Here is a 25860-nt window from a genome sequence, read left to right as displayed (position 1 = left end):
TGAGGATAAGTGATGTAGATAATGGTTTTGAATGCAATATATAGATTTCCAGCAACCAGCACTCCACTGTTCTAATAATATGTCGTGCTTGCTAATTGTGTTGAGATTTTAGCAGAGATGGAAACAGTTTACTGGTTAAAGAGGCTATAAAACGGACCTTCTTCTGAGCTAGTCCAGTATGTGGAGCATCACATTTGTGGGTGTGATTCAACTCTCAGAAAAAGAGAACCTTCATGTGGAACTGGATAGTCTAAACGAAGGCTATTCCATGCAAGAAACTGAAGTTCTTCTACGACAGTGTGTACTACTCCTTTCGGAGAACAGCAAAGAGTAGAAAGAGAAGTGGGAGGCACAACCAAGCACGATGACAAGTACATTGGACCCTCAAGTTTGAGAAGTAGACACCATATGGGTCCTCAACTAACAGTTTGGTTAAATAGCACCTGCAAAACAATAGTGTCAACAAGCGACTCAGAGATATTGGGCCTCAAACCAGAGTGATATAGAAAAAGCTATAGACAACAAAAGAAAGTGATTTCATGGGCAAAATAACAGACAATGAACACCATATTCGATAAATACAAGTGAGATCTTTTAATGGAAAACACAAAATTGTCTGGATGACTCCAAACTTTTGAACGGTGGTGTAAGTTAAACATCAAAATCCTTCCATATTACTAAGAAAAATCCAGTAAGTAAAATGATCTTTCACTTGATTTCATGAAAGTGGAGTTAAATCTTAAATCAACTTAGAAGACTTGATCACTCATAACATACATCACCCACATTGTACTCAGTATTTATACTTGACTCAGTTCAAATTATGAATACACCAGCAATCACAAAAATATTTTTGGTGCATTTTATGTTACCTTAGGGACAAACCCAAAGCAGTAAATCTTCCACTATTGCAGGGGTGTCAACTTACTTCAGCTCTGGGGCCACATTGACGAAAAGCACTCTCACAGGGCCGGAGAAGTAAATTAAAGGCCTTAGCTGGAGGCTCGCAATTAAATTATGATGATGATTTGTAAACGTTGCTTCTTCTTCATGGCCATCACCACCCTAAAGGAGCACACAAAACTGTGAATACCTATCTTGCGATTTAATTTGGGTTTTATGAAGCTCTGAAAATATATACTCTGTGACTTATTTTGGGTTTTGTGTTGCCACTACATATTATTTATATTTATATTTTCCTGATACAATTGTTACGATGCACTTATCTTCTTCATTCAGGAATATTGCACTTAATATTACTGAGTCCAGTCTCTAAGCTTTATTTTGTGAATATTTTTCTACCTTTTATCCTGATAGTCAAGTGAAGTCAAGTCATGTTTATTTGTATAGCCCTTATTCACAAGGTGTCTCAAAGGGCTGCAGGATGGAAGGAAGAAAGAGAGAAAAAGAGCAAGAGACTAAAGAAAGAACAAAGATAGGGCTGAAGGAAGAGATAAAAAAGACAGGATGAGAGGAAGAGAGAAAGAAAGAAAGGATGAGGGGAAAATAATGAAAGATAGGACAAAAGGAAGAGAGAAAGAAAGAAGAAAGACAGGATAAAATGAAGAGAGAAAGAAAGGACGAAAGGAAGGAAGAAAAGAAGTGGGAAAGATAGTTGTTTATCTTTTTTTCTCTTTAAAATCCTTATTAAATGTTTACCTTGTATAGCCATGTCCAGTCTCTTTGCATGTAATGTTTTACAACGTTGATATAAATGACCCATCAATTCAATCAAATTTTAGATTTAATATATTTTCAAGGAAGGACCTAAAGCTTCTTTAAATTTCTGCAATGACATCCAGGTGCTATTTTTAATGTATTTTTTAAATTCACGTGCCAATCAATATTTCCAATCACGGAGGATAATAAGCGCAGTTAAGTACCAAATATTGTGGAAAAGAGAATAACATAAGAAGTTGTGTTCCTTCAAATGTTCTCTGGTTGATAAATCACAGCTGCATTGGGTGGTTTGCTTTGGGAGGGGCGCCTGACTTTGAGGCTCATTTTTCTTGAATTTCTCTCACTGTTATCGCGAAGGCTGAATCAAATATGTTGAAGGGCCGGATCTGGCCCCCAGGCCTTATGTTTGACACCCCTACCACAAAATGCTGTTGAATGACATTCAATTACTAAAGCCAAGGTCTTTATGAAACGTTTACTGCTAAAAATTCAAATCCCTTGCCAAATATTTACAAGATAGTGTATGTAAATCAATGGATAAACAACCAGAGGATCCAAATCTATTAAAGTGCACAAAAGGAGGAATTATAGAAAGGAAACAGAAGGACCTGTGTATTACGCGGTACCCAGTGAGGACTTTGAGTCCGCCTCTTGGGGGTGGGGGCAGGGAGGCGGCGGGGTGAAGTTGGCCTCGGGCAGGCTTCCCTCTAAGGACGGCATAGGTGAGGGTGACGCGGGCAGGAGCGTGCTGTTGGGGCTGCTGATGTCGCCCTCCCCTACCAGCGTTAAGTCCGTGTGGGCGTCCTCCACCACCGTGCGGAGCCCGACCCGAACGTCCGGGTTCCGCGAGACCGGGGATAAGTGGGAAACGAAGGGGGAATGCCGAGACGGGGGCATCAGGCACCGCCTGGCCCCGGCCTGTCCGAGGGAGGAGTCCAGACTCTCGGAGCGGAGGCCCGAGGCCAGCGGCCCGCGAGGGTAACCGCTATCCTTCAGATAGGTCGGCGTCGAACACGTCGGTTCCGAGGGAGGACAAGACGGCAGGGGGGCCACGCGTAAGAAATCCGGAAGTACCAAATCCTCTTTGGTCAGTAGTCCACGTTGGTCATTGGCGCGGGTGCTCTGTGCCCTGCTCAGCAGCTCAAAGAATTCTATTAGGGCAAGAACATTTTGCGTTCAGTTATTTTGGCAAAGAGTGGATTCAATTGGCATGCAGATAGGCAAGAAAAGCGACCCCAGACACCAAAGTCAGACTATGAAAAGACACGCTTTTGAAGACAGTCCTCCAAAGAAAAAGACTATGTTCTGTTGTATCAGGAGCAGAGGTGTTAAACTCATTTTATCCTGGAGGCCGCCGGAGGTTGGGTCTGGGTGAGGTCGGGCAAAATCAGGTTTTCCACAAAAAAAAATTCGGATAAAACACTCCACTATTTTCAAATAACATTTTTTAATTCCCAAAACACAAGATCTGGAGATAAAAAAGCATTAGTATTTTTTATGAGGAATAATCAATCAGTAATATATTAATCCATAATCAGCAAAGGCTGCACTTAAAAGGAGAGTATGTCTTATTCGTTTTTTTAATGCCGGCAGGTCAAGAAAGTACTCTTTTAAAAAATATGAGCCTTACTTAGAGGGAGAGGACATAATTGTCAGCCGTCTTGCTGCTACAGGTACCCAAAATAACAAAAACCTGGCAAAACGCTGTGCCAAAGGAAAAAGAGGAAAAATGGTGCTTTATGCTTACTTTGAGTCTCTGTAATTTTCATTCTTACTTGTGTATTTTAGCAATCGCTTTTGGTTGCACAACATACACTACAACAAATAGTGGTAAAATAATACAAACTGTCCCATTAAATCCCTTATTAAGACAGGGGAATCATGATGGCCAAAAATGGCCCCTGGGCCGCGAGTTTAAGACTGGTGTAGACTATAGATTACTTCAGAGTATAATTTGAATAGGCCCAAAATGCATAGTTATCTGGAAAGAAAAACTAGGTCACGTAATATTCGCAAATAATGTTCATAGTCTTAATTTTTTTGCTTGGTTTCTTGTTCCTCAAACTAAAAACGTCTGAGTACATAGCATAACTGTGGCGTACTTAAAAGGTCACTGAATAATATTTGACCACTAGATGTCTCTGTATTGTGTAGTCTGCAAAGCACAAGAAAGAAGATAACTTACGGCGACTCAAAGTGACCAAACTGCACCCTTTTTATTCTCATATTTATGGCCAGGCTTTCACAAGGTTTTCCATTTTTGGGGGTACCTTTAGCAGCAAGATGGCAGATAATCATATAAGCCGCATAAAATAAATATTTTAAAAATTCATGTTTGAATGTTTCAAATCAATATAATTTTATTAACAGATTTTTTTACCTCTAGGAGGCCCAAAATAAAACACAATGTCCGAGTAATAAAAGCAAACATGCATCCCAAATCATGGTCTTCATTTGAATGGCGAACGCTGGCAAACACTGCTAATAACAGTTTTACCCACCCGAAGCCGGCTGATTCGTATCTTAAGCTAGTGCTGCTATCGGCTAAGAGCTATATTTCTATTACAGCAGATGCAAGTAGAGGAGACGCTTCATTGGTCAGGTGATATGTATATTCTGTTTTTAATATTCAAAACATGCAAAAAAGAGAAATCGTAGGATGCCAGTTTGTTATTTTGACTATTATTGCACATTAGTGTATTGATCTTTTCATCACTATTGGCCAATCATGCTGCTGTTCTTTGATTCCCACATCCCTTAGGGTTGATCTCCTTTTGTAACCTAAGATATGTAATAAAAAGAAAGGGTTAAGGGGACAGCATTTAAAATGGGTTGGACTTTCTCATCTGAAGGTATCGTCTTTGCAAGATCAAAATACGTTGAGGTCTTCTCTCCTTATTTTGAATGTCTACTAAAGTTTTAACTTATCATCAGGCTACACATTAAAAAGGGCTTTGCAACTCTTTGTGTGATCAAAAGGAAATTACTCAAAATTAGAGTTTAAATCCCTGCAAGTGACCACAGTTTGACTTTAAAATCATCGGCTCAGCCTGTTCTGAAATTTGCACGAGGGTATGCCAACAATAAGATGTCGGCTATTTTGGATTGATCTTTAGTTTGTGATTCCGGGGCTGAGCAGTAACAGATGAGACAAGGGAAGTTTACCTTCGGCTTCATCTATATTTATCTTTTTCTGTTTTCTCTTTTCGCCAGGGAGTGCCAAGTCCGGTCCACCCGCTCGCCCGCAAAACTCCTTAGGTGCTGCTGACCTCTCATCTGCCTGCAGACGCAACAACGATAACGCCGTTAAGGGGACTTCCAAGTGGGGACAGCGCCGTCCTTTTCCGCTGGCCGCCGCTTACGAGGATGTGAGTCGGTTAGTCAGCCACGTTAGAGTGAACTGGAAATGCCCGCTTGTCGCCTCATCCAAGTTGTTAATGTTGGTGAATGGAGAGGGGTACCGCGAATGGCGCAGACTTACCGCTGCTGAAAGGCTTCTGTTTGGCGGTTGGCTTTTCAGGGAGGAGCTCTTGAAGGCATCTGTGGACCACAAATGTATGTAAGACAGCGTTCTCTAACTCAAGTTTCTCAAATATCTTTTTTTTGACGAGATAAAATCTAAATATAAGAAAATAATCGTATTAAGAACCACAATAATAATAATAATAGGGAACATAACCAGATACAGCATGTGAGTATAAAAATCTAAATTGTCAGTATGGGCATGTGGTCTGTTTCTCTCTTCCATGTCTGTCTCTCACTCTCTCACTCTCACCCTCTAACTCTGTCTCTCTTTTTCTGTCGCTCCTTGTCTTTTCCTCTCTCTTTCTAACTTGTGTCTGTCTTACTTTGTCTCTTCCTCGATTTGTTTCTTTCTCTGTCCTTCCCTGTCTCTCCCTGGCTCAATCTCTTTCTGTCTCTCACACTGTCTGTTTCCCTCTTTTTCCTTCTAATTTCTGCCAGTTCACTAGTTTGACTATTATGTTTATATCACTGTCACAACCAGCCAATAATGTTGCTGTTCTTTGAATTCCACACCATTTAGCCGTTTATTTTGACCTATAATTAATGATGTTTAAGTATTGTTTAGCTTTTTGTAAAGCACCTAACAAAAAGGTTGTTTTTACATTGTTGCTTGATTGCATGAAACAAAAAAAACATTATGATGACGTATTCTATTTAATTACAGATTGTATGAGATAGTGGGCAGCACGGCTGCGCAGTGGTTAGCGCCAGTGCAGCACAGTTCTGAGGTCATGAGATCAAACCTTCCTGTGTGGAGTTTGCATGTTCTCCCAATGCTTGCTTGGGTTTCCTCCGGGCACTCCGGTTTCTTCCCACATTCCAAAAACATGCATGTTAGGTTAATTGGTCGGTCCAAATTGTCCCTAGGTGTGACTGAGCGAGCGAATTGTCTGTCCCTGTGTGCCCTGCGACTGGCTGGCAACCAGTTCAGGGTGTCCCCCGCCTGCTGCCCGAAGATAGCTGGGATGGGCTCCAGCACCCCCGCGACCCTACTGAGGATAAGCGGTGCAAATAATGGATGGATGAGATAGTGTGATGATAAGTATGAGTATCAAATGTAAACTACCTGGCTGTGTTGCATAAATGCTGAATTATTAAAACAGATTGTTGTGTTGCACTTTACTATGGAATATAAAAGTAATCTGCCTGCTCTCATATCAGTGTTCCATACATTTTGGAACTTATTACTTTTTTAACCAAATCCAATGAAATTCCTCACTATCTCGTAATTCAGTATTACTTTGAATTAATAGAAGTTTAGTAAGATAAATATAATTGTCACTATATTAAAATATTGTCACAAAAAAGTGATTTGTCTGTTTGCATCACATTGTAGGGCCTTATCGATGTGCTTAGTCAAACGATCATATTGTTATTAGCAATATATCTGCTCATGTCTGTTATTAATCTGCTTAGAGCAGAGGTCCCAAACTCCTTTTAGATCAGAGGCCACATGGTAGAAGTAAATGCACAAGAAGTGTGCCTAAACGAGACAACTTCTTATGCAAGAAGGTTAAGAGAAGGCCAATACCATATTGCCAAACACTGTCAAATGTAATGACAACAAAAAGAAAAATCTGCCGTGACTTCTTCCATTGGATGTAATACCTGCTTAGTGCCACACCTTAGCGCAATCATATTGCCTTAAACAGCGCTTCCATGACTTCTATTTCAAGGAAAATAACATTGGAATGGGTGTTTCCTCAAATGCTCTCTGGTTGATAAATGGTAGTCAGCAAATACATCAACAGTGGGTATTTTTTTTGGGCAGTTGTGCCTGTAATCTAGTGGACATAATTAAAACAGCAGGTCATTGTTGGCGTTATTCTGCTTATTTTTCTCATGTGCTTCTCTCAACATTGTCTGGAATGCAGGATCAAATCTGATGTAAGGCCAATTTCGGCCCGTGGGCCGTATGCATGACACCCATGGCTTTGTAGTAAAATCCAAAATTTATGACCACTTTGTTGCAAAAGCCCTATGACAAACAGTAAAGGGCCTTACCTATGCTCGAAGCTGCTTCGACGCGCTCCAGAACAACGCGCAGACCATCTAGACTGGATATGGGTGCTCCCAGGTCCAAAGGTTCAGTCTGACCGCTCTACAACATAGTAGATGACGTGTTTAAACTGCTAGCAGAAAACGGGATAAAAGTAGAAAGCCACAGGACTCAAATAAACCGCTCGAGTGACGAGGACTAATTGCAGCCTTGGTACTCCACCCTGTGGCACTCCGAGCCCACAAAACTTACTATTTTCACCACCAGATCATTGAGCTGGAGGCCGTACTTTGCCACCACGGGGCGTAAGACTTCGGCAACCGGCTTTGTGGGTTTGGCTTTTAGTCCCACCGAGCGGTTAATGGGCACCAGGTCGAGTCTGGAGTAAGAGAGAACAAAGTCGTAAGATTGAACTTTCACACGGAACAAAGCGTTGCTGTGCTGATGTTTCGCACCGAAACAAGGTCCTCTTCTCCATTCGCAGATCTCGCAAGCTGAGGGTCATGCAATCTTGGTCCAACACCAAAGGCTTCAATGAAAAGTCATATACAATATATTTATTGAACTGTTCTAAAACTGACTTTAATATTCATACAACGCCAATTAAGTTGACCTGTACTGACTCTCAGTCAGTTCGAGATGTGATTTTACGATTTGGTCGCTAATATACAAAAATCTTGATGTTAACTGTGTCTGTTGATGCCCTTGCTACATCTATTGCAGTCTGGTCATCTAGGGAGGGGGATTAGGTTTTAATTTTTTTTTGTTTTTTTCCTTGCCTTTATGTAGGTTTTCAGATCAGGGGATGTTGTAATTGTGGTCTTTGCAGCTCCTTTGAGGTTTTTCCCCAGTGATTTGGGATCTTGAACATGCAGCAAGACACTTTGCACTGACAACAATGGCAATCAGATGATGAAGGTGCTGTATCTGAGCCAGATCATGAGGTTTCTCCAGCTACTGGTAACCAGTACTATCTATTTCATGGAGTGCAAGCAAACCCCAAACCCCTGTGGAAGGATGTACTAGTCCAAGACACACTAAAGGGAGTGGTGCCTCGAAAACCCAGGCGGTTAAAGGATCAGTGAATCGTCCATCCATCCATTAGCTGCACCGCTTATCCTCAGTAGGAGGTGCTGGAGCACATCCCTGCTATTTTCGGGTAGTGGGTAGGGGACACCCTGAACTCGTTGCCAGCCAGTCGCAGGCCACACAGAGACAGACAACTCACTCGCTCATTCAGACCTACGGGCAATTTGAACCGGCAAATTAACCTGACATGCATGTTTTGGGGAATTTGGGGGGAAACCGGGGTGCCCGGAGGAAACCCACGCAAACATGGGGAGAACATGCAACTCAGAACTGTGCGGCACACGCGCTAACCACTGCGCCGCCATGCTGTCCTCAGTGAATCGTGATGTTCAAAATAAGATACCCCTCATGTTCATTTTTAGAGAACAATTTCACAAAATGTCATTCTCTGAGCTGTGTAAGCAGCTCAATAGCACAAGTGAGGCACCAGTCTTTTTGTTGTCGTAGCAAACAGAAAAATGATGCTTTCACACTAGGGGTAGGACAAAAAAATCAATACATGTATGTATTGTGATTTTATTTTTGGCGATTTTAAAATCGACATTTCTCCCAGGAATCTATGTTTGTGATGTCATATCCAGTATGTAAAAATGCAGGAAAGCAATAGGACTGTTGCAAATATGACATATTTGTCTAATTGCGAATATTTTTTTATATTTGCAAATACTTTTCACATCCGTGATTACCATCTTTTTTCTTTTTACCACCCTTTGTGACCACCCATGCCAGTTTGTCGAGAAAATGACGTCAACGCGCAGATACGCACACGCAGAAGCAAACAACATGTTTTATCTGTTATGGCGGCGCAACTTTAAGATTGAAAACCACGTACCACTGCAGAATTTTGGAAAGCCCTCGAAAGCAAACCGAAGAGGAAAATGGACCAAGAAAACGAGAAACGAGAACTAAGGCCGCCCATAAATTCTAAACCCAAAGTATGGACCCAATCTGGTTTTAATACAGTTCCCGGCAAGACGGAGCTAGACGTCACCAAAACTGTCTGCAAATTTGCCGCAAATCTGTATGCCACTGCGGTTATGTTACGTTCACAATTCAGTTCATGACATTTTGTGGCTGTAGATCTGTTGCACAGTGTACATGTTATTTTCTCCTTGTCTCACTTGAAATATCAGCTTGTGTGGTCAGAACGCCTTTTTTTGCTGTCTTCAGTTCATGTATTGTTTATTGCTTAATAATTAACCTTGTTAAGTTTAAATTTAAAGTCCTAAGTGATACGTAGACCTCCATTTCATCAGGAACCGACTTTAACCTTGTTTAAATGTTATGGTACCAATCTCATGGTGGCACTATTGTTTTCTAACACAAACCTGGTAAAGACGCTCCCCTACTTATGACCATTCAACTTACGTAAAACGGTAGGTACCAACATTTTTTTCGGGATGTCGAAAAATATCCTGACATTGCTGTAAGTTGGACTTTGTATTGTGTGCACCTTTTTCCGGGTACAGGACAGTACTGTAGGGCTTCTTTCTGCCGCTACCGGCGTGTGGAGCTGTGAGAGGTCATCCAGCATCCACCCGGAAGTAAAAAAATCTGCTTCCTCTTCCTAATTCGTGTGTAAACATTTCATACTGTATCTCCAGTGCGCTAAGACATTTTTATTGTTAAATATCAGGTGCATCCATAAGGTTGGTGTAAAGTGTAAAGAAGAGGTGAGTCGTTTCTTTTGAAAAGAAAGTGGAATAAGAAAGCTTGATGTGGTTGATAAAAATGGTCGGAACGCGTGTTTTTGGTCACTTTTACCGCGGAGGAGGACCTCTTGAAGCGTATCTTTCAAAAATAAGTTAAACTCAACTTCATCTTTATAGAACATATTATTTTATGAAATGTTTATTTTTTTAGTAAAAAACAATACAGATTACTTATACAAGCCTTAAACATACTTATATAAACCTTAAACATATAAAATGTAGCACTGAAGCAACTTGTGTACAAATTCAACTTACGAACTATCGTCCGGAGCCTATCTTGTTCATAAGTAGGGAGGGGTCTGTATACTGTACATGTTTCCACTTAATTCACATTCCCTGTTCAAGTTTGTTTTATACATTAACGTTTTAAAAGTGTCGTGCATAATAAACAGAAAACTGAAGTTCTGTTTTTCCTGTTTTTTTTTTTTTTTTTTTTCAGATCAAACAATGATCCGATCCGTAACTGTCGTGAATCAATCTGAAAGGTCATTTGCACCCAATGTAAAAAATAAATTATTGAGCGTATGGGAATATATTTGAAAACGGGGGGTAGGACATTCTGAGTGCAAACCAAGGGCCTCACTGATTATGGTTTAAGTGCCCTGGATATTTGCAATGTTTGGAATTTTTCCTGTATTTTTCAGACTTAACAATCAAACAGTACACGAAAACAAATATGAAAAGACTCAATTTTTTGTATTGATAGTATGTCAAAACAAATCTGAATGAAGTATGTGTTTTTGTTTGTCTCATATCACCTTTTCGCCTCCCACAAGAAAGAGATCCACTGCCGCCACGTTAACACTGATGCTGTGACACAAAACTTGGAGGACCTCCCGAATGGAGGCGCCGGCCCGAAGGGTGATGGATGAGCAGGAGCCGTCGGGCAACGTCACCCTGCAGTGTTTCGGTGAACGTTCCCATGCGCCCACGGAGTGCCGGTTGTCGGACTTTAAGTGGTAAAAAAACAGAACAGAGAAGATTATTGGGGTTGAATGTTTTTAGGTTTTGCTGAAGACCCTATTACTTGAGAAAATGCACCAGACAATAAACAGTTTCTAACCACGTGGACAACAACCAGGCAAGCTGAGTAGTGGAGGCCATGCTGGGTGGGTGTAAGTTTACTTCACCCGTTATTATTGTGATTAACATTCAAAATATGGCAATCAAAGCTCTAATTTGGCTGTAGTTATACAATGAGAGCTAAATTACAATAGAAATAGGTACTGATGTACGAACAAGTCCCATCTAGAGCAGGGGTGTCAAACTCATTTTAACTCGGGGGCCACACGATAGAACAAATATTCTCTCAGGGACCAGACTAGTGAGAGAGAGAGAGAGAGGGAGAGAGAGAGAGAGAGAGAGAGAGATAGAGAGAGAGAGAGAAAGAGAAAGAGAAAAAAGCAAGAGCAAGCGAGAGAGAAAACCGAGAGCGAGAGCAAGAGAGAGAGAGAAAGCGAAAAGCAAGCGAGAGAGAGAGAAAGCAAAAAGCGTGAGAGAGAGAAAGTGCAAAAATCAAGAGCAAGAGAGAGAGCAAAAAGCAAGAGAAAGAGCAACAAGCGAGAGCGAAAAGCGAGAGCGAAAAGCGAGAGAGCGCGAAGAACGGGAGAGGGCGAGAAAGAGCAAAAAGCGAGAGCGAAAGAGAGAGAAAAGCAAGTGTGAGAGAGGGAGAGAAAAAGTGAGAGCAAGAGAGTGAGAAAGAAAGCGAAAAGAGAGAGAGAAGCAAAAGAAAGAGAGAGAGAAAGAAAAGTGAGAGAGGGAGTTAGAGCGAGGGAGAGAGCGAGCTAGAGAGAAAAGTGAGAGAGAGAGAGAGCGAAATACAATTACAGCGTTTGTAAGAGGCACGTGGCTTTGGCAACATCAAGTGGACATATTTCAACCTGCAGCTCTTTTCTCTCTTGCGTTTCCCTCAGCGTTGTCTCGCGGGCCCGATTCAATCCCTTAGTGGGCCTGATCCGGCCCGCGGGCCGCCTATTTGACACCCCTGCTCGAGAGAAAAGCATGTGGTCTAGAGGTTAGAGTTCTCTGAGACCCGATTTTATCATCGGCAAGGCGTTTTTGAGTGCCCAGGCCATCCCCAGGGTCCCGCATTGTGTTAATTCGGAGAGCCTATCTCTTCCCTCCGCTCACCGGATAAGGGTGCATTTTTTCGGCCCAGCTTTCATGGGAACACGGGGTTTTCTTTGAAGCTCATTTTCGCTGGGATATGGTGAAACATTTTCAGCCACTATCTCTGGAGGGGGGGAATGCAAGTGCTCTAAAATTCACTCCCAAGGTAAGAGTACTTTGAAATAAACGGTAAAGTCACACAAAAAAATAACTCCCTACACATTCCTTATTAGTTTCACCACCCAACGAAATTAGTGTTGACTTGTGACAGCATCAAACCTGAACCCATCCAATATGGCCGATTGTTTACATTCGGGGATGCACGTGACGTAAAGTGAAAACCATCAAAAATTAAACAGCTATCCTTTGAAAAATTAGGAAAACCTGTAGAAACAAACAATCAGGCATTGTGAAATTTACATTTGTGTGTTTATGGAATTCCTTAGCTTTGTTTCGTTTGGGGTTTCTTTATGTTCCTGTCATTGTCCCTTCTCGACCTATCTTCTACACCTGCACCTGTTTTGAGCCACTGGTGTCAATTTTGAGCACACTTCTGCCTTCCTTTCTTTCTTTTCTGCACCTGGGGCTGCTGACTTCCGCTAACGGCCAGGACACAATACGAGAAGACAGCAGAATTTTGACCTGACCAACGTATCGCGGGTAAACGTCTTGACGCAACACTTCTCATGTAGCGTGAACAAGCTTCAATGACTTATTGGCTGGTGTGTGCGGCGTATCACGACCTCCACTACGGAACTCTGGCTGTCTTGTCGGACAGTGTGACAAGACTTACGACAACCTTCAGATGTTTTCTCTGTGTTGACCAAAAGCAAGGCTGGTTACTACTTTCAGAGTACAAAAAGAAATATATACAGTGGAACCTCGGTTTTCGAACGCCTCTCAGTTCGAACAAATCGGTGTCCGACCAAAAATGTCAAAAAAAATTGTTGCTTCGCTGTTCGGTCAAAAAATCGGAGTTCGAACGCCGGTAATGCGTGAGTGCTTATGCTAGGGTGCAATGCTAAGCGGCGTACGGGTGTAGATCGCTCTTTTGGTGACCAACTGTTATCGCGTGCGGACGTGCTTCTATTTGCTTTCGCTTTTAATATAGGTGTACGAAGTGTTTTAGCCCCTAATTATGCCTCCGAAGAAAGTCAGTGCAGCAAAGTTGCTACAGGTGGAAAAAGAAAAGTAATGCGTACAACTATTGCTGATCTTGCCTGCGCCTTCTGCTGACCACCACAAAGGTAAGAAATCCTATTCATAATTCTTTTCTTTATCCTTTTTTTATATTTTACACGTTCATGTTAGCGTAATCTTTCGTACAGAAGATTACGATAACGCGAACGTACGATTAGCCTGGGTTAGCTTTAAGTTTACGTTAAACATTCAGTAAACATTCCAGGTGTTGGAACGGAGCCCAACATTGAGGGTGTTGGAACGGAGCCCCCTTTCCAATGAACCGCTCACCACTTGTTGTGGAGACCCGGGTGCTAAATGACTTGTAAACAACCTGATTTTTTTATTTTTACACGGTCATGTTAGCGTAATCTTTCGTACGGAAGATTACGATAACGCGAACGTACGATTAGCCTGGGTTAGCTTTAAGTTTACGTTAAACATTCAACGTAAACATTCAGGGTGTTGGAACGGATTAAAACGATTTACATTATTTTTAATGGGAAAAATGATTTTGGTGATCGAACAAATCGGTTTTCGAACAGGGTTCTGGAACGGATTATGGTCAAGAACCGAGGTTCCACTGTACATAAAAATCAATGTGAAGTAACACTTCGGCTGCTCAATGTCTGCGTCTTTGATGCTTGCCGAAGGAACTATTTGGTCAATCAAAAAACAAGCCTGTATTTTGTATCTCAGTATCGTGGAACCACGGATGTGTGTTAAAGATGAATGCCAATTTGAGATGCACGGTGATAACTTTAAATACGAGATACATTTGTTCCTGGATCGTGCTGTCATCTAGAATTGCTAGTCTCTCAAGCAAATTGTTCCAATACTCAATGACTGAAAACCAATTTTTCCAATCCCAGCCTTCCAAAGGCATCCAATTTAACCCTAAATAGCTTTAAAACACATCTTCCTGATCACTAAAAATTAATTGAATAAGTGATTGAACATAAAAACACAGTAGATAGTGGCTGTCGGCGGGTGCTTGCGGTGTCGCGTTCCATCGAAGCGTGTCTTTTCCAGGGCCTCTGTAGTCATATTATCTTTATTCGAAATAACAAATAGTTGCTTTTTGAGTAGTTTTTCTGTGCCCCGAGGAAAATTTAGACCATTGTTAGCAATTTTCATCCGATTGACTGGCATATCTTAGATTTAAACTACAGTTTAAGTCTACACCTTATCATCATCTCGCCGAATTGTTGGGGGGCCGTGTCATTGAAATTTGAGTTTTTACCATCTAATGCTGCAATATCCTATAGATCTGAGTTTGTTGCTGCTAAATATACAGCAAGAAAAAAAAATGATTGAGCCTGCAAACAAGAACGAAAGAAAGTAAGTGGGCTCTTCCTGTTTCCATGGTGATCAGCCAGTGGAATCTTACCTCTATCTTGCCAGCAGAACAGGAAGTGGCCATCTCTAGGCTGGCACTGGAAGACAAAGAGCCCTGGGACTCCCTCCGGCTGTTGCTCCCCCAATAATCTATGCAGAATCAGAGGAAACCCCCTTTAAAAAGAAAGGCAGGCAAAATGCAATTTCTTGAATTGGTGTATAGCACATACCAAGATTAATGTCACTAATGTCCTTCTTTTTGGGACCCTTGCCAAAGCTTCGATTTCGTGACCATGAGAAGAAAATCCCACGTTTTTTGTCGGCGCTCTCATCCTCGTTCAGAGACCTGCCGGACCGCTGCTTCCTGCCGTCCTGCGAAAAAATAATGCCGAATGTAACCCAGCACAATAATAGGATAAGAAAAGGTTCATTGAATTGCGGATTTTAAGCGGCAGCTGTTTTGCTAAATTTTAAACACAGCAGCTTTGAATACGGTGCTTATTCTTTTTTTTCATGAAGGCATCTAGGAAAATGGCGAGCTGCTCTTTTCCTCAACGCATGCCCTCTACATATAAAACAGAGCGGTGATGTCTGGAAACATATGTGACACTTTTTGAGAGAAATTATTCCATGATTTTGCCAACATTATTCATATTTAAGACCCTTTCATAGCTTTTATTTGCGTTTATGAAATTTAAGACTTTTTATTTTTGAGACCCTGGGGAACACTGTTTTTTTAGTGTAGCATGAACATGGTGAAAGTGAGAAAAGGCCTGTTTCAAATACAGTCCAAACGCCAAACCCCCAAAAATGATTACAAAAAAGAAGAGTTTATTCGAGCGTGTCTAAGAAATGCACGCACTTGATGAATGAACTGATTGATGCTACGATCATGACTTTAGGCCAGGAGATGGCGGCAGAGAGTAACAACCTTTCAAATTCCAGACAAAATCTTTACATTTGAGTATGTGTGTTTCATCAGGTGCGTTCTGTTGTCCGGATGTACCTTTTTGGGAGTGGAAAGGTTCGAGCGGTCTGAGCTGGCGCTGTGTCTAGACGGCACAGGACTGCATGGGATCTGGTAGGGATCCGGTAGTTGGAGGCCATCCACCTCGGCTCGCATACACTCCTTGTAAAGGGAAGACTTGAGGAAACGAGAGTAGCTGTCAAACTTCATCAGGTTGAAAATCTGCAAACGGGAGAACAAATTGTACTGGTAAACGATGTGCAATTTTCTTTTTGTGCTAGCTTGTGGAAACACAAAAATTAGAACAGATGTCAGGGACCTTTTTGACTTAAAGACCCATGAAAGGTTTTTTTTCCAGTGTGAGCCACACTAATAGTTTAAGAAAACAAAATCAAACAAAGACATCAAACCTAATCCCTAGACAAAAGCTAATTCTCAGTAGCATTTGATTTCACTGTGTAACGTGTGGTGTAACAGTAATAATGCCAGACCCTGTGTCCCATATCAAAAACTATTCCACCTTAAATTTACCATATTTTTCAGACTATAACCTGCTCCGGATTGTAAACTGCACCAGTCCAAAAATGCATAATTAAAAAGAAAAACCATATATATGTTGCATCGGAGTAAAAGGCGCATTTTGGGGGGTAATTTATAACCAAAAACTAAATGTCATCTTGAAAGGCAATTTAAAAATAAAAGAGAGCAGTAATGACGTAACAGGTTTTTTCTGATAACTCTAGCATAAATTATAGTACATGCTAACCAAACTATTAGTTTTTGCCACAACAGGGCAAAGTCAAAATTATCAGCACAGGCCTTGTGCGCCCTCTTGCCGTTTAGTGTTAACATAACATGTGAAATGATATACCGGGTGATAATGTGAAACTAATTTAACAGATAAATCTCACCGTAGTATAAGTCAAACCCCTGGCAAAACTATAAAAAGAAAACAAACTGTGATTTATAAGTCTGGAAAATATATTATTTCGGATTGTAGAGGTCCATTTTGACCATCATTTTTGTCAGAACAAGGTGCGAGCTTCGTTCTTACCCAAAATGTCACCAAATATTCCAAACGGGAAGGATACTTATTTATCTTCAGCTATGGGACGTGGTTACAGTTCAAACCTTAGAAATCGAATAGGAATAATTCGTCCTCCATTTCGTTTCATAGATACGAATCTTTGAAATCTACAAACACTCGTCCTAAAAGTCCTCAAGTGCGTCGTTTATCACTCGTCAATTAGTCTTAAATTGGCATACTATATGCTTGAAACATGAATATTTTGTTTGTTTGTTTGTACATGATTCAATTGTTTGTTTGTTTGTACATGATTCAAATTGAATCTTTTCTTCCGGCGCCGTCACGAATGGCAGCCACTCCAGCAGCTCCCGTGTTTTTTTCGATTGTTCTCGATTGTTCTCAGCTCAGGGATGCTGCTGGAAATGTATCTATCTATCTATCTATCTATCTATCTATCTATCTATCTATCTATCTTGAAAAAGGTAGAAAAGTGCTACAGCACTCCTGTCGCTAGTGGTAGAAACATAGTATTGCATGAAAAAAGTGGATTTGATCTCTGAGTTATAAAAATTCAGGAAAATAGCCACACCTGGCTCGCCAGCCAAACGTTCCGACCCCTGGACTGCAACAAGGCCTTTGTTGGATATCAAATTCTCTATCGTATTTCGTTCATTGTAAAACTACAATAGGCTAGTAGTTTTCCAAATCCCGACAGCTTTTACTTTAGGTAATGTGCATTTGTACCTGCAGTTGCTGCATTTTAAACATGTCAGGCCTCGGGGAAGTGAGCACGTCATCGGCCAGCTGAGCTTGGCTGTCAATGTTGACTGGCATGGTCGCCTTACTGGACAGAAAACTGTTGTAGATCTCGCCGGCTCTCTGGGATAGCTGCAGGACACAAAACTCGGGTCACCTTTGAGGTTACAGGAGGGTGATGATGGCAGAAAGCGGACTCACCTGTTTTTTGTCAGTCGCAGGAACATGACTGAAGTATTCGCAGGCTTGCCAGAACAAGATATTCTCCTCGCTGAATTCTTTTTTGAGAAACTCCTGTGCAGACAAAGACGATGTCACAGTAGAGTTTCAAGTGTTTTTTTATTGTTTATATTATTTTGCTCCATTGATCGTGCCTGTGTAATGAATGGATTTTTGTAATCAACAAACCTCAGCATTCAGCAGAATTCTGTTGATTCGAGCCCTAAAAGTGTGGGTTTTATCATAGGAATTTGTGGGTACTAATAACAAGTATGATACTAGTGCCAATATACACCTTATAATGTATTCAATGTTTCCGTTGAATTGTCATTTATTTCAATGTATTCATGCAAAAATTTACTTTGGTACTTTAATATTAATTTGAAACTTTTTTCAGGTAGAGGTTAGGTACTAATACATTTCAAAGTTTAGTAGACTCTCAAAATATAGAGAGAAGACATCAATGGATTTCGAACTTACAAAGAGTCGAGCAAGCCTAACATTCAAATACATAATTCAAACATGTTCTAAAAGCTATCCCCAGACCCCTTTTGTTACGAAACCTAATAGGTTACAAAAGAAAATCTGCCCTAACAGACGTGGGTATCAAAGAACAGTAACATGATTGGCCGATAATGACAATAATGCAAACAGTTCACAATAGGCAAAATAACAAACTGGCATCCTACACAATGTATTTTTTGTTTTTTTTGAATGAATGAATGAAAACTTTTATTTCGAACATAAAAATAAAAACAGGACAAAAACAATGAGTCAACAACAAAATAATGTCACATAACATGTTCATTTACAGAGGGTAAATGCTAAAAACAGATTGAACTTATCAGACACCAAGATATATATTCATATGTAACGGGTGTAATAATAACTTTTGTTTTAGTGAAATTCCTGCTGAAATATGTGTATAGTTTTTGGTAAATGTCCTGCAATGCTGAGTCCAACAGTGCCATCTGCTGGTATGGGGTGGGGTTTGGTTTTGGCTTCTAACATGTGACCAGGAGGCGGTGTTTGTTGTTAGTCTTACGAGAGAGAACTACAAAGAGATCAAAGAGATCAAACCCAGCAGAAAAAGCTAATGTTGTGACTCATCCATTTGCAGAAACTGTAATAATAAAAACCTCATCATCCAGTCCAGCGTGAATGTGGATCTTTGGTGGGACACGTACACCGCGGTTACATTGGTGCCGTGACCCGTGACTTCTATCAAACTCTCCGAACCGAGGACTGTCCTACCTGCCACATCGTTTCATGAAGTCATCAGCTCACAGTATTTAAAATTGACAGTGACGTGTTACGCAGGCTCCTGATTTATTTTGTGATTTTGACTCATTTACATCTTTGAAACATGTTTAATCAGAGCACGAGTGACATTTCTGAGGGTGTAGCTGATCAGATGAAAAATATTATTCAGGAGATAGGACATAAATTGGCTGATAGCATTTTTTCACGTATACAGTCACACGATACAGAAGCTCCTAGCGCTGCTGCCACACAAGATGTAGCAAACACATTGAGTAAGCCTAGTTATGTGTCAGATGTAACACAGGTTCAGGTGGTTACACAGAGAAAAGTTAAAGAACCACCATCATTTATTGGGGATGGCTCAGACTCAATAAAAATACATGAGTGGGAAGATCTAATGAGGACATTTATTAAAAAGAGTAATGTGAGACTTGAAGAGCAAGCAGAGGAAATCCTTATGCATTTGAGAGGAAAAGCTAAAGATGTAGTTAGGTCACATATGAATAAAAACGGGAATGCATTAATATACTTTTTGGAGAATCGATACAATGAGCTGTCACCGCACCAGCTTATAAACGCCACAACACTATTATTCTCCGCCGTGCAAGTGTCACATGATAAGTAAATCAAAACCCTTCCTTTGTGGGATGTGGAGAAGAACGCTTTACGAACACTAGGCGAGGCGAAAAATACAAATTGTCACCAATATATTTGACTAGCGGCGTGGTTACAAGCTGTTGTAGAAGAAGGCACTGGCCACTGGCAACATGCGGCTGAGCAAACTAAACCGTATAAAAAGTTATTTGTGTTTAAAAAACACATCAGTGTGGCTTGGTAAAATAAAATTATGATAATTAAGTGGGCCTTGTATCCTTATTTATTTCTGTATGTGGCCCTGAAAGGAAATCGTTTTGACAATTCTGGTAGATCCTTTTTTTTCTTTAATACATTTAAAGTTACAAGCACATTTGTACTTTATAGAGTATTGACTGTTCTTTGCACCAAAGAATGGATACTAAGGCTGCTTCTGTAATATAATTCTAGTGTATTGCCTTGTGTAAAATAGTATTGAACCATATAGAGGTACAATAATATTGTGCAATGTGTAGCATAATCGGTATTGTTTCTCAATGTTCACATTGATACCCATGCCTACTTTAGGGGGCAGGGAAGATAATATAATGTACTTGTGGCACTGTTGTCTGATATATGTATCTATGAAACCTCAAAAATTGATTATCCGTATTGGCTGGCATAGATAATAGAATAATACCTTGTTTAGTGCTGTTTACAATTCACAACTGGCAGAAATTATAACAATGGCACACACCTAACTTTTGACCACTGAAAATAGTTTTTTCCCTCCCAGGGCACAGTTTAAAGAAAAATGTAATAATAGAATGTGTGTACAAACAAATTGGCAGCAATACTAAAAGAAAGTGACAGCACGCATGACAAATTGTTGAGTGTATACAAATTGTGGGGGGAAAATTTTTTTGGGGGGGAATATTTTCTGATTCATTGAAACAAGCAGATGAGACATAAGCATAAATTCATATTTTTGTCTTGATAATAAGCTGAACACAGAGTGGTAGATTCTGAACAAAAAAAGAGTTCCCTCATGGATTACAGTCCTCCTGGTCTGATGTGCTTCCTGGAGCATATGTGTAGTGATTTTTTTTTTTGTTACAGAAAGGACTGGCTATAGGAGTGAACAGCACTAATTTAGTCAAATCCACACTGGTAACTATTTGGTACCATTTTGATGTATTGCTTTTTGGAGGATTAATTAAAAGCATAATTATATGTGCTGATTTGTTTTTAAGTGGTGACAAAAAAGCTGTTGTATTGCTGTTGGTTTAAGAGGGGTCTTATGAATAGATGGTATAATTGCTTTGCAATCACCTACCGAGAAATAGCGGACGCCCACCGGGTCCTGTAGAAGGTGCTCAAAACAGGCAGCCCAGCTGGCCACGCGTTGCTCCAGAAGACCTCGGTTGCCTCCTGGAAGGCTGCCGTTACTGTTTAGGCTGCTGCGGCTGCAGCATCCTTGCAACTGAACGTTGCTGTAATCTGCAAGGGTCAAAATAGGACGACAATTAACCGTGACGAGTTTGTTATGAACCGCGTACAAGTGAATAATTAATTGCTATAGCCTATGAAGTTTCTCGTTTGTTGTTTAGACATAGTCATCTAGATGTGTAGGTGCTCCTCCCCAAAAGATGGCTATTTTCTGTGACCGCATGTGTTAAGGGGAAAAGCCCTGATTGGTTTAAGTTGTTCGATATGATTTTTCACCACAGTTCTGGGACCCATAAACAAAAGGCAGCCGTGGCCTTGGCGGAAAAACAAGGGGCTGGCCAAACCAAAAACACGCAGCCAGGTTAACAGAGAATAAACAATGAAAAGCGGCAACAGCTATGGCAACAAACGTGAAGCTGGCCGGGAATACACAAACCAGAGAACACAGCAAAACTGGTGCTAAAGCCAGGCTAACCATTCAAAAATCAAGCAGTGAGCAGTCAGGCTAACCAGGAACCAACAACAAAAAGCGGCAATGGTTATTGCGCTAAACATTAAGTCGGCCAGTAATAAACAAACCAAAGAACACGCCGAAACTGGCGCTAACACCAGACTAGCTGGTTAATAAACATGCAGTGAGCAGCCAGGCTAACCGGGAGCAAACGAAGAAAAGTGCCAACAGCTATGGCGATAAACACGAAGGCGGCTGGGAATACACCAAGGGACACAGCAAAACTGATGCTAATGCCAAGCTAGTTGGTGGGCAGCCAAGGAGCTTCTATCTGGAGGAAACAAAACAGGTAAGCCCTCTACAGCTGCAATGCTAACAGGGAGCTAGCCAGACTAAATCATAACCACTATAACCAACTTGTTGAAAAACACAAACGTAAAGCCACAATCGCCCACCTTAAAGCAGAAATGAGTGATATGCAAACGCTTTTCACTACAATCACGGTCTTTCTCGGAGGTCGGCTCTTATGTTGAATTAATGGGATTTGCCATTTTGAAACTGTTTTGTTCATTCAGTAACTTCACAGGTCAACAAGAAACAAGCCGGATGGGTCAACTTTGAGACTAAGTTTCTCGAGTCCCCCGGCACATAGAATATTTTGCAAAATATTTGCAGGATTTTGGGGAGGAATATACACCTTCTGTGTCTGATAAAAAAAAAATTGTTTGGGGATACCTTTAAGGTATACCGTATCACAAAGTGCAGACAGTATGACTAATGAAACTGGCACACAGTCCTATTCACAGTATTAACTCTAATTAAACTCACTGTGCACCGCTGTCATTAAAGCTATGCAATTTGACTGCAAAGAAGGAATAATTGGAAACATTTTCGTGGGACGATTAAAATCAGTGAGCCCAAGGCATATGGAACACAATTAGAAGCTGCACTATGAGGATATACATCACTAGAAAAGGTTGGATTATTTGAAAATGTTATAGTACAGTTGCTGTTTCATGCATTTTTAACTCAATGGAACACAGAAATGAAACCAAATTGAAGAGCTGACGTAATTGGCTTCAAATAAAAGTGCAGTACTCACCACTGTCTGAGGAAGCAGCCGACTGAAAGAGAACAAAAAGAGCCATTAGTGAGAGGTTTCAGGAAATAATGTGCAGACAACAGCACATCTCCAGGTATCTCCACGCTCTTGCTCATGAAGAAAAGAGTTAATTTCTACAATGAGATGGAAGAATGTTCTCTTTAACAGTTGTTCACACCTTCACAGAGAGGAGGGTGTTGGCTGGAGGACCCACCCCCTTGTTTGATTTGACCCGCAGAGCCCTCAAAGTAAGCAGTCTCGGAAGAAGGGTCTCCAATGCCCCAAATGGTCCTCCTTTTACTTGCTAATTTCACCATTGTGTGCTTTTGTGAAGATGGACATGCCCTCATCAATAAAGCAAAGTAGTAGCAGACCTCCGTGAAGCCAAACTTAGGTTTACATCATATAATTTGTCACTGCTTGTGTACAGCTGTGTTTCAAATAACTATTATTACAATTTAGATAAAGAACAATTTTGATGAAATCATTGTGCGTTGACAATAAACTTTGCATCTGCTGCTTCTTTAACCAGAGAACGCAGATACAGAATAATTGTTCTCAGCAGATGCCCATTATTATTAGGACATTATCCTTATTTAATAGGATTGATGGGAACCAAAACAAAGTTATAAGTTCGACAGTAAGTGTTTTATTTTTACTACACTGCTGTTGGCTCGGTTATTTGCCAGTGAGAGAAGTTTGTAAGTTACTGCGGGCGCTTTACTTGCAATTTCTTTGAGTATTGTCACTGTGCCCTCGTTAACATATGACAAAAACAAATACAAGCGAAGGTAGCTTTCCGTATTTTAAGTAAAACTTGTAAATTACTATATCTCTCACAAATCTGAATATATTTCTATGTGTAGTTGGTACAGGGCTTCTGACTTCCTCAAAGATAGCCAACGTTTTACAAGGTTGTTAGTGTCTTTGGACATATTGATGCCATGAATGTAACTCTGTATATAATAATTAAGACCATTTCTTCCTGTCTTTTAAAAAATGTTTGCATAATGAGGAAGGAATGATACGGCTATGCTATCAGGAATAGAGACTAAAGAGTCGCTACCTGTCGTTTCAGCCGCCTTATTTGTTCCGCGTGTGATATATGGATACCATAACTATGGTGGGTTAGGGTTAGCGCTCTCTGCCAGATATATTAATTTATAATCATGATAAACACAGCACAAAGATTGTAGGCACTTGAAACATTCTTTTTTTTTTTTAATTAACGGTAAATAACTACAGGGCCAACTTTAACAGTATAAAAATACATGGAAACATTACAACGGTTAAAGAACAAGTCGATAAATTCAAACCAAAAAAAAAGCAGCAATGTAACAAAGTCAAAATGAAAACTGCCTTCCATTGGACAATATTTTGATAATGAATAGAAAATGCAAATAGTGTAAACAATACAAAGTAAAAACCCTTTACTGTATAAAAACAGTAGTCAAGAGAGTCAAACCCAAAAAAGCAGTAACAAAAATACAAATACCTAATAACAATGTCAACAAGAAAATTCAAATACTTTCCATTGCACAATATTTTTAAAATAAACTTAGTAAAGTAAAGTGTAAACACAATTGGATTGAATTTGAAAGTTATAATGATTATAATCGTATGATGCAATGACAACATTAGTGTAGTGATAATTAAAATGTGAATGCAATATAAGATCCCGAGACAATAGTATCAATCCAATATAGTACTCACTCAGTTTTGATAATATCGATCTTTGGATCGATCCTCCCACCCATAGTTTTTATCATACCAATGTTCAAAAAGTTAAAAAAAAAATGATTTTTTTTCCCGTGTGACTTTTGGCACATATCATCAGACTGTGCTTCCATTACACTTGAGCAAAAAAAAAAACTATATTTCAACACTTCTCAAAAAATATCCATTGGAAGTATAATAACAATATATATTTTTTTTTTTTCACAAATGTCTGCTTTTTTATTACCAGTTTCTTTTGCACAGCTTGCATTGTGTGCTAATCGGAGGGTAAAGAAAATGCACCCAATGGCAGTAAAATAATTTTGCTGAAAGATGCTGAACCGATATATGGCATAAAGTGCATATAGACCTTCTATGACCGTTTAGGGATGTTGAGACTTTTCAAAGCCAGAAAAAAATTAGAACATTCATTGATAAAGATGATTGAATGATTCTAAAAAACAAGTTTCACAATTCAGCTCATGGATATAGGACAAAAACTTGTCCAAAATCTCCTGCAAACTGAGGCTTTCCATATTAGCTACTAAAGGTGGATTGTAAAATATAAATTCCTCTTTTTAAAGTTGCTTTGTATTTTTGTATCAATTCCTTCCAATGGTTCCTAACATTTTGTGTGTTTGCTTTCCAGGAGTTCCCATCTTAAATGATAGTGCATTGAATCCCGCCACTCCCACTTATTTTGTATTTATAATATTTTTGTTAATTTTTATTGTACAATTAAACATCTTTATAATTGCAACAATAAAACCCCCGGGGAAACTGAGGGTCATGCTAATGTGTGGCACTTTGAAAGATCAGGCAGGAAAGGCAAGATTAGAGTGTGAATCATAACTTTTTGTTCCATTTTAGGTTTGTGACCGTCACATGTAAAAGCTCCATAAGACTCAAACCACTAAACCACTATTTGTCTGCCGTAGCCTCTTTTTACAATCCTCCAGCTGCTGTGAGCCTGTGTAGTCGGCACCGGGGATCCACCCCCAACTCCAACTTCTGCGGTAGTCACCATGTGTATAGAGGGGTAACGTTTAAACTAAAACTCAAAGGGGAGAACACATACTGGCCATCTGGGTGTCCCTTTGGAGCTAAAAACAACCAAAGCCTCAAACCATAACTACAGAGTAATTGGGATGAAATTTGAGGAAGGAAGACATCACACTTGTGACGTTTTGCCTCTACACCTAACAAAGCCAAATGTACAGAACTTGCAAAAATATATATATTTTACAAAATGCATCTGAACATTGTATTGGAAATTTGGATTATGAGTAATAACTTATTGATGTAATCACTTATTTGTGTAGCCTCATCACAAATCATGTTATACTAAATTTCAACAATAGGACTGCTTGGTCAGCCGTTGACCCATCCTAATTCTGTCAAGTGTAATAAAAACCACAGCTTACTCATGCTGGAAAGTTTTTGTATCAACAAAGGACCACACACACAACCGTCAGTGCCCTAAAGTGGTGACCCGGACACGCTGTTTATGCCTTCACACCTCGAATAACGAGGTCCATAGTAGAAAACAACAAACAGAAAACTGTTGTTTTTCCATTTTTGACCAACAAAAACAAACTAAAAAAATGATTAAATCTCAGTTAGCCTCTATCGATCACAAATGATGTGGGTGAGATAATGTTCTTCCAATATTTCTGTAGTTGCCAAGTCTGGCAAACCAGGATACC

The 25860-nt window shown here is 40.1% G+C and overlaps 1 protein-coding gene across 3 annotated transcripts in view; it reads right to left on the bottom strand.

The window, feature by feature from the left end:
• Positions 1–570: 570 nt before the first annotated feature.
• rgs12a (regulator of G protein signaling 12a) overlaps positions 571–25860 on the bottom strand; it is a 50346-nt gene continuing 25056 nt past the window's right edge. For 2 of the 3 annotated variants that reach the window (XM_088347180.1, XM_088347179.1), the window contains exons 4-17: positions 22439–22460; positions 20773–20936; positions 17583–17675; positions 17370–17513; positions 15638–15820; positions 14862–15003; positions 14684–14781; positions 10764–10955; positions 7660–7733; positions 7457–7583; positions 7210–7306; positions 5162–5220; positions 4846–4960; positions 571–2831 (exon numbers count right to left, since the gene is read on the bottom strand). In XM_088347180.1, the coding sequence (XP_088203306.1) occupies positions 2296–2831; positions 4846–4960; positions 5162–5220; positions 7210–7306; positions 7457–7583; positions 7660–7733; positions 10764–10955; positions 14684–14781; positions 14862–15003; positions 15638–15820; positions 17370–17513; positions 17583–17675; positions 20773–20936; positions 22439–22460 (2046 nt within the window). In that variant the 3' untranslated portion in view covers positions 571–2295. The remainder of the gene's footprint in view (positions 2832–4845; positions 4961–5161; positions 5221–7209; positions 7307–7456; positions 7584–7659; positions 7734–10763; positions 10956–14683; positions 14782–14861; positions 15004–15637; positions 15821–17369; positions 17514–17582; positions 17676–20772; positions 20937–22438; positions 22461–25860) is intronic. The other variant, XM_088347181.1, reaches the window with a different exon arrangement.

The sequence above is a fragment of the Urocampus carinirostris genome, chromosome 11, assembly GCF_059441175.1.
Source record: "Urocampus carinirostris isolate Australia breed hairy pipefish chromosome 11, RoL_Ucar_1.0, whole genome shotgun sequence".
In the NCBI taxonomy this organism is placed as follows: Eukaryota; Metazoa; Chordata; class Actinopteri; order Syngnathiformes; family Syngnathidae; genus Urocampus; species Urocampus carinirostris.
The sequence above is the reverse complement of the archived record's forward strand: the minus strand, read 5'-3'. Positions and strand labels throughout refer to the sequence as shown.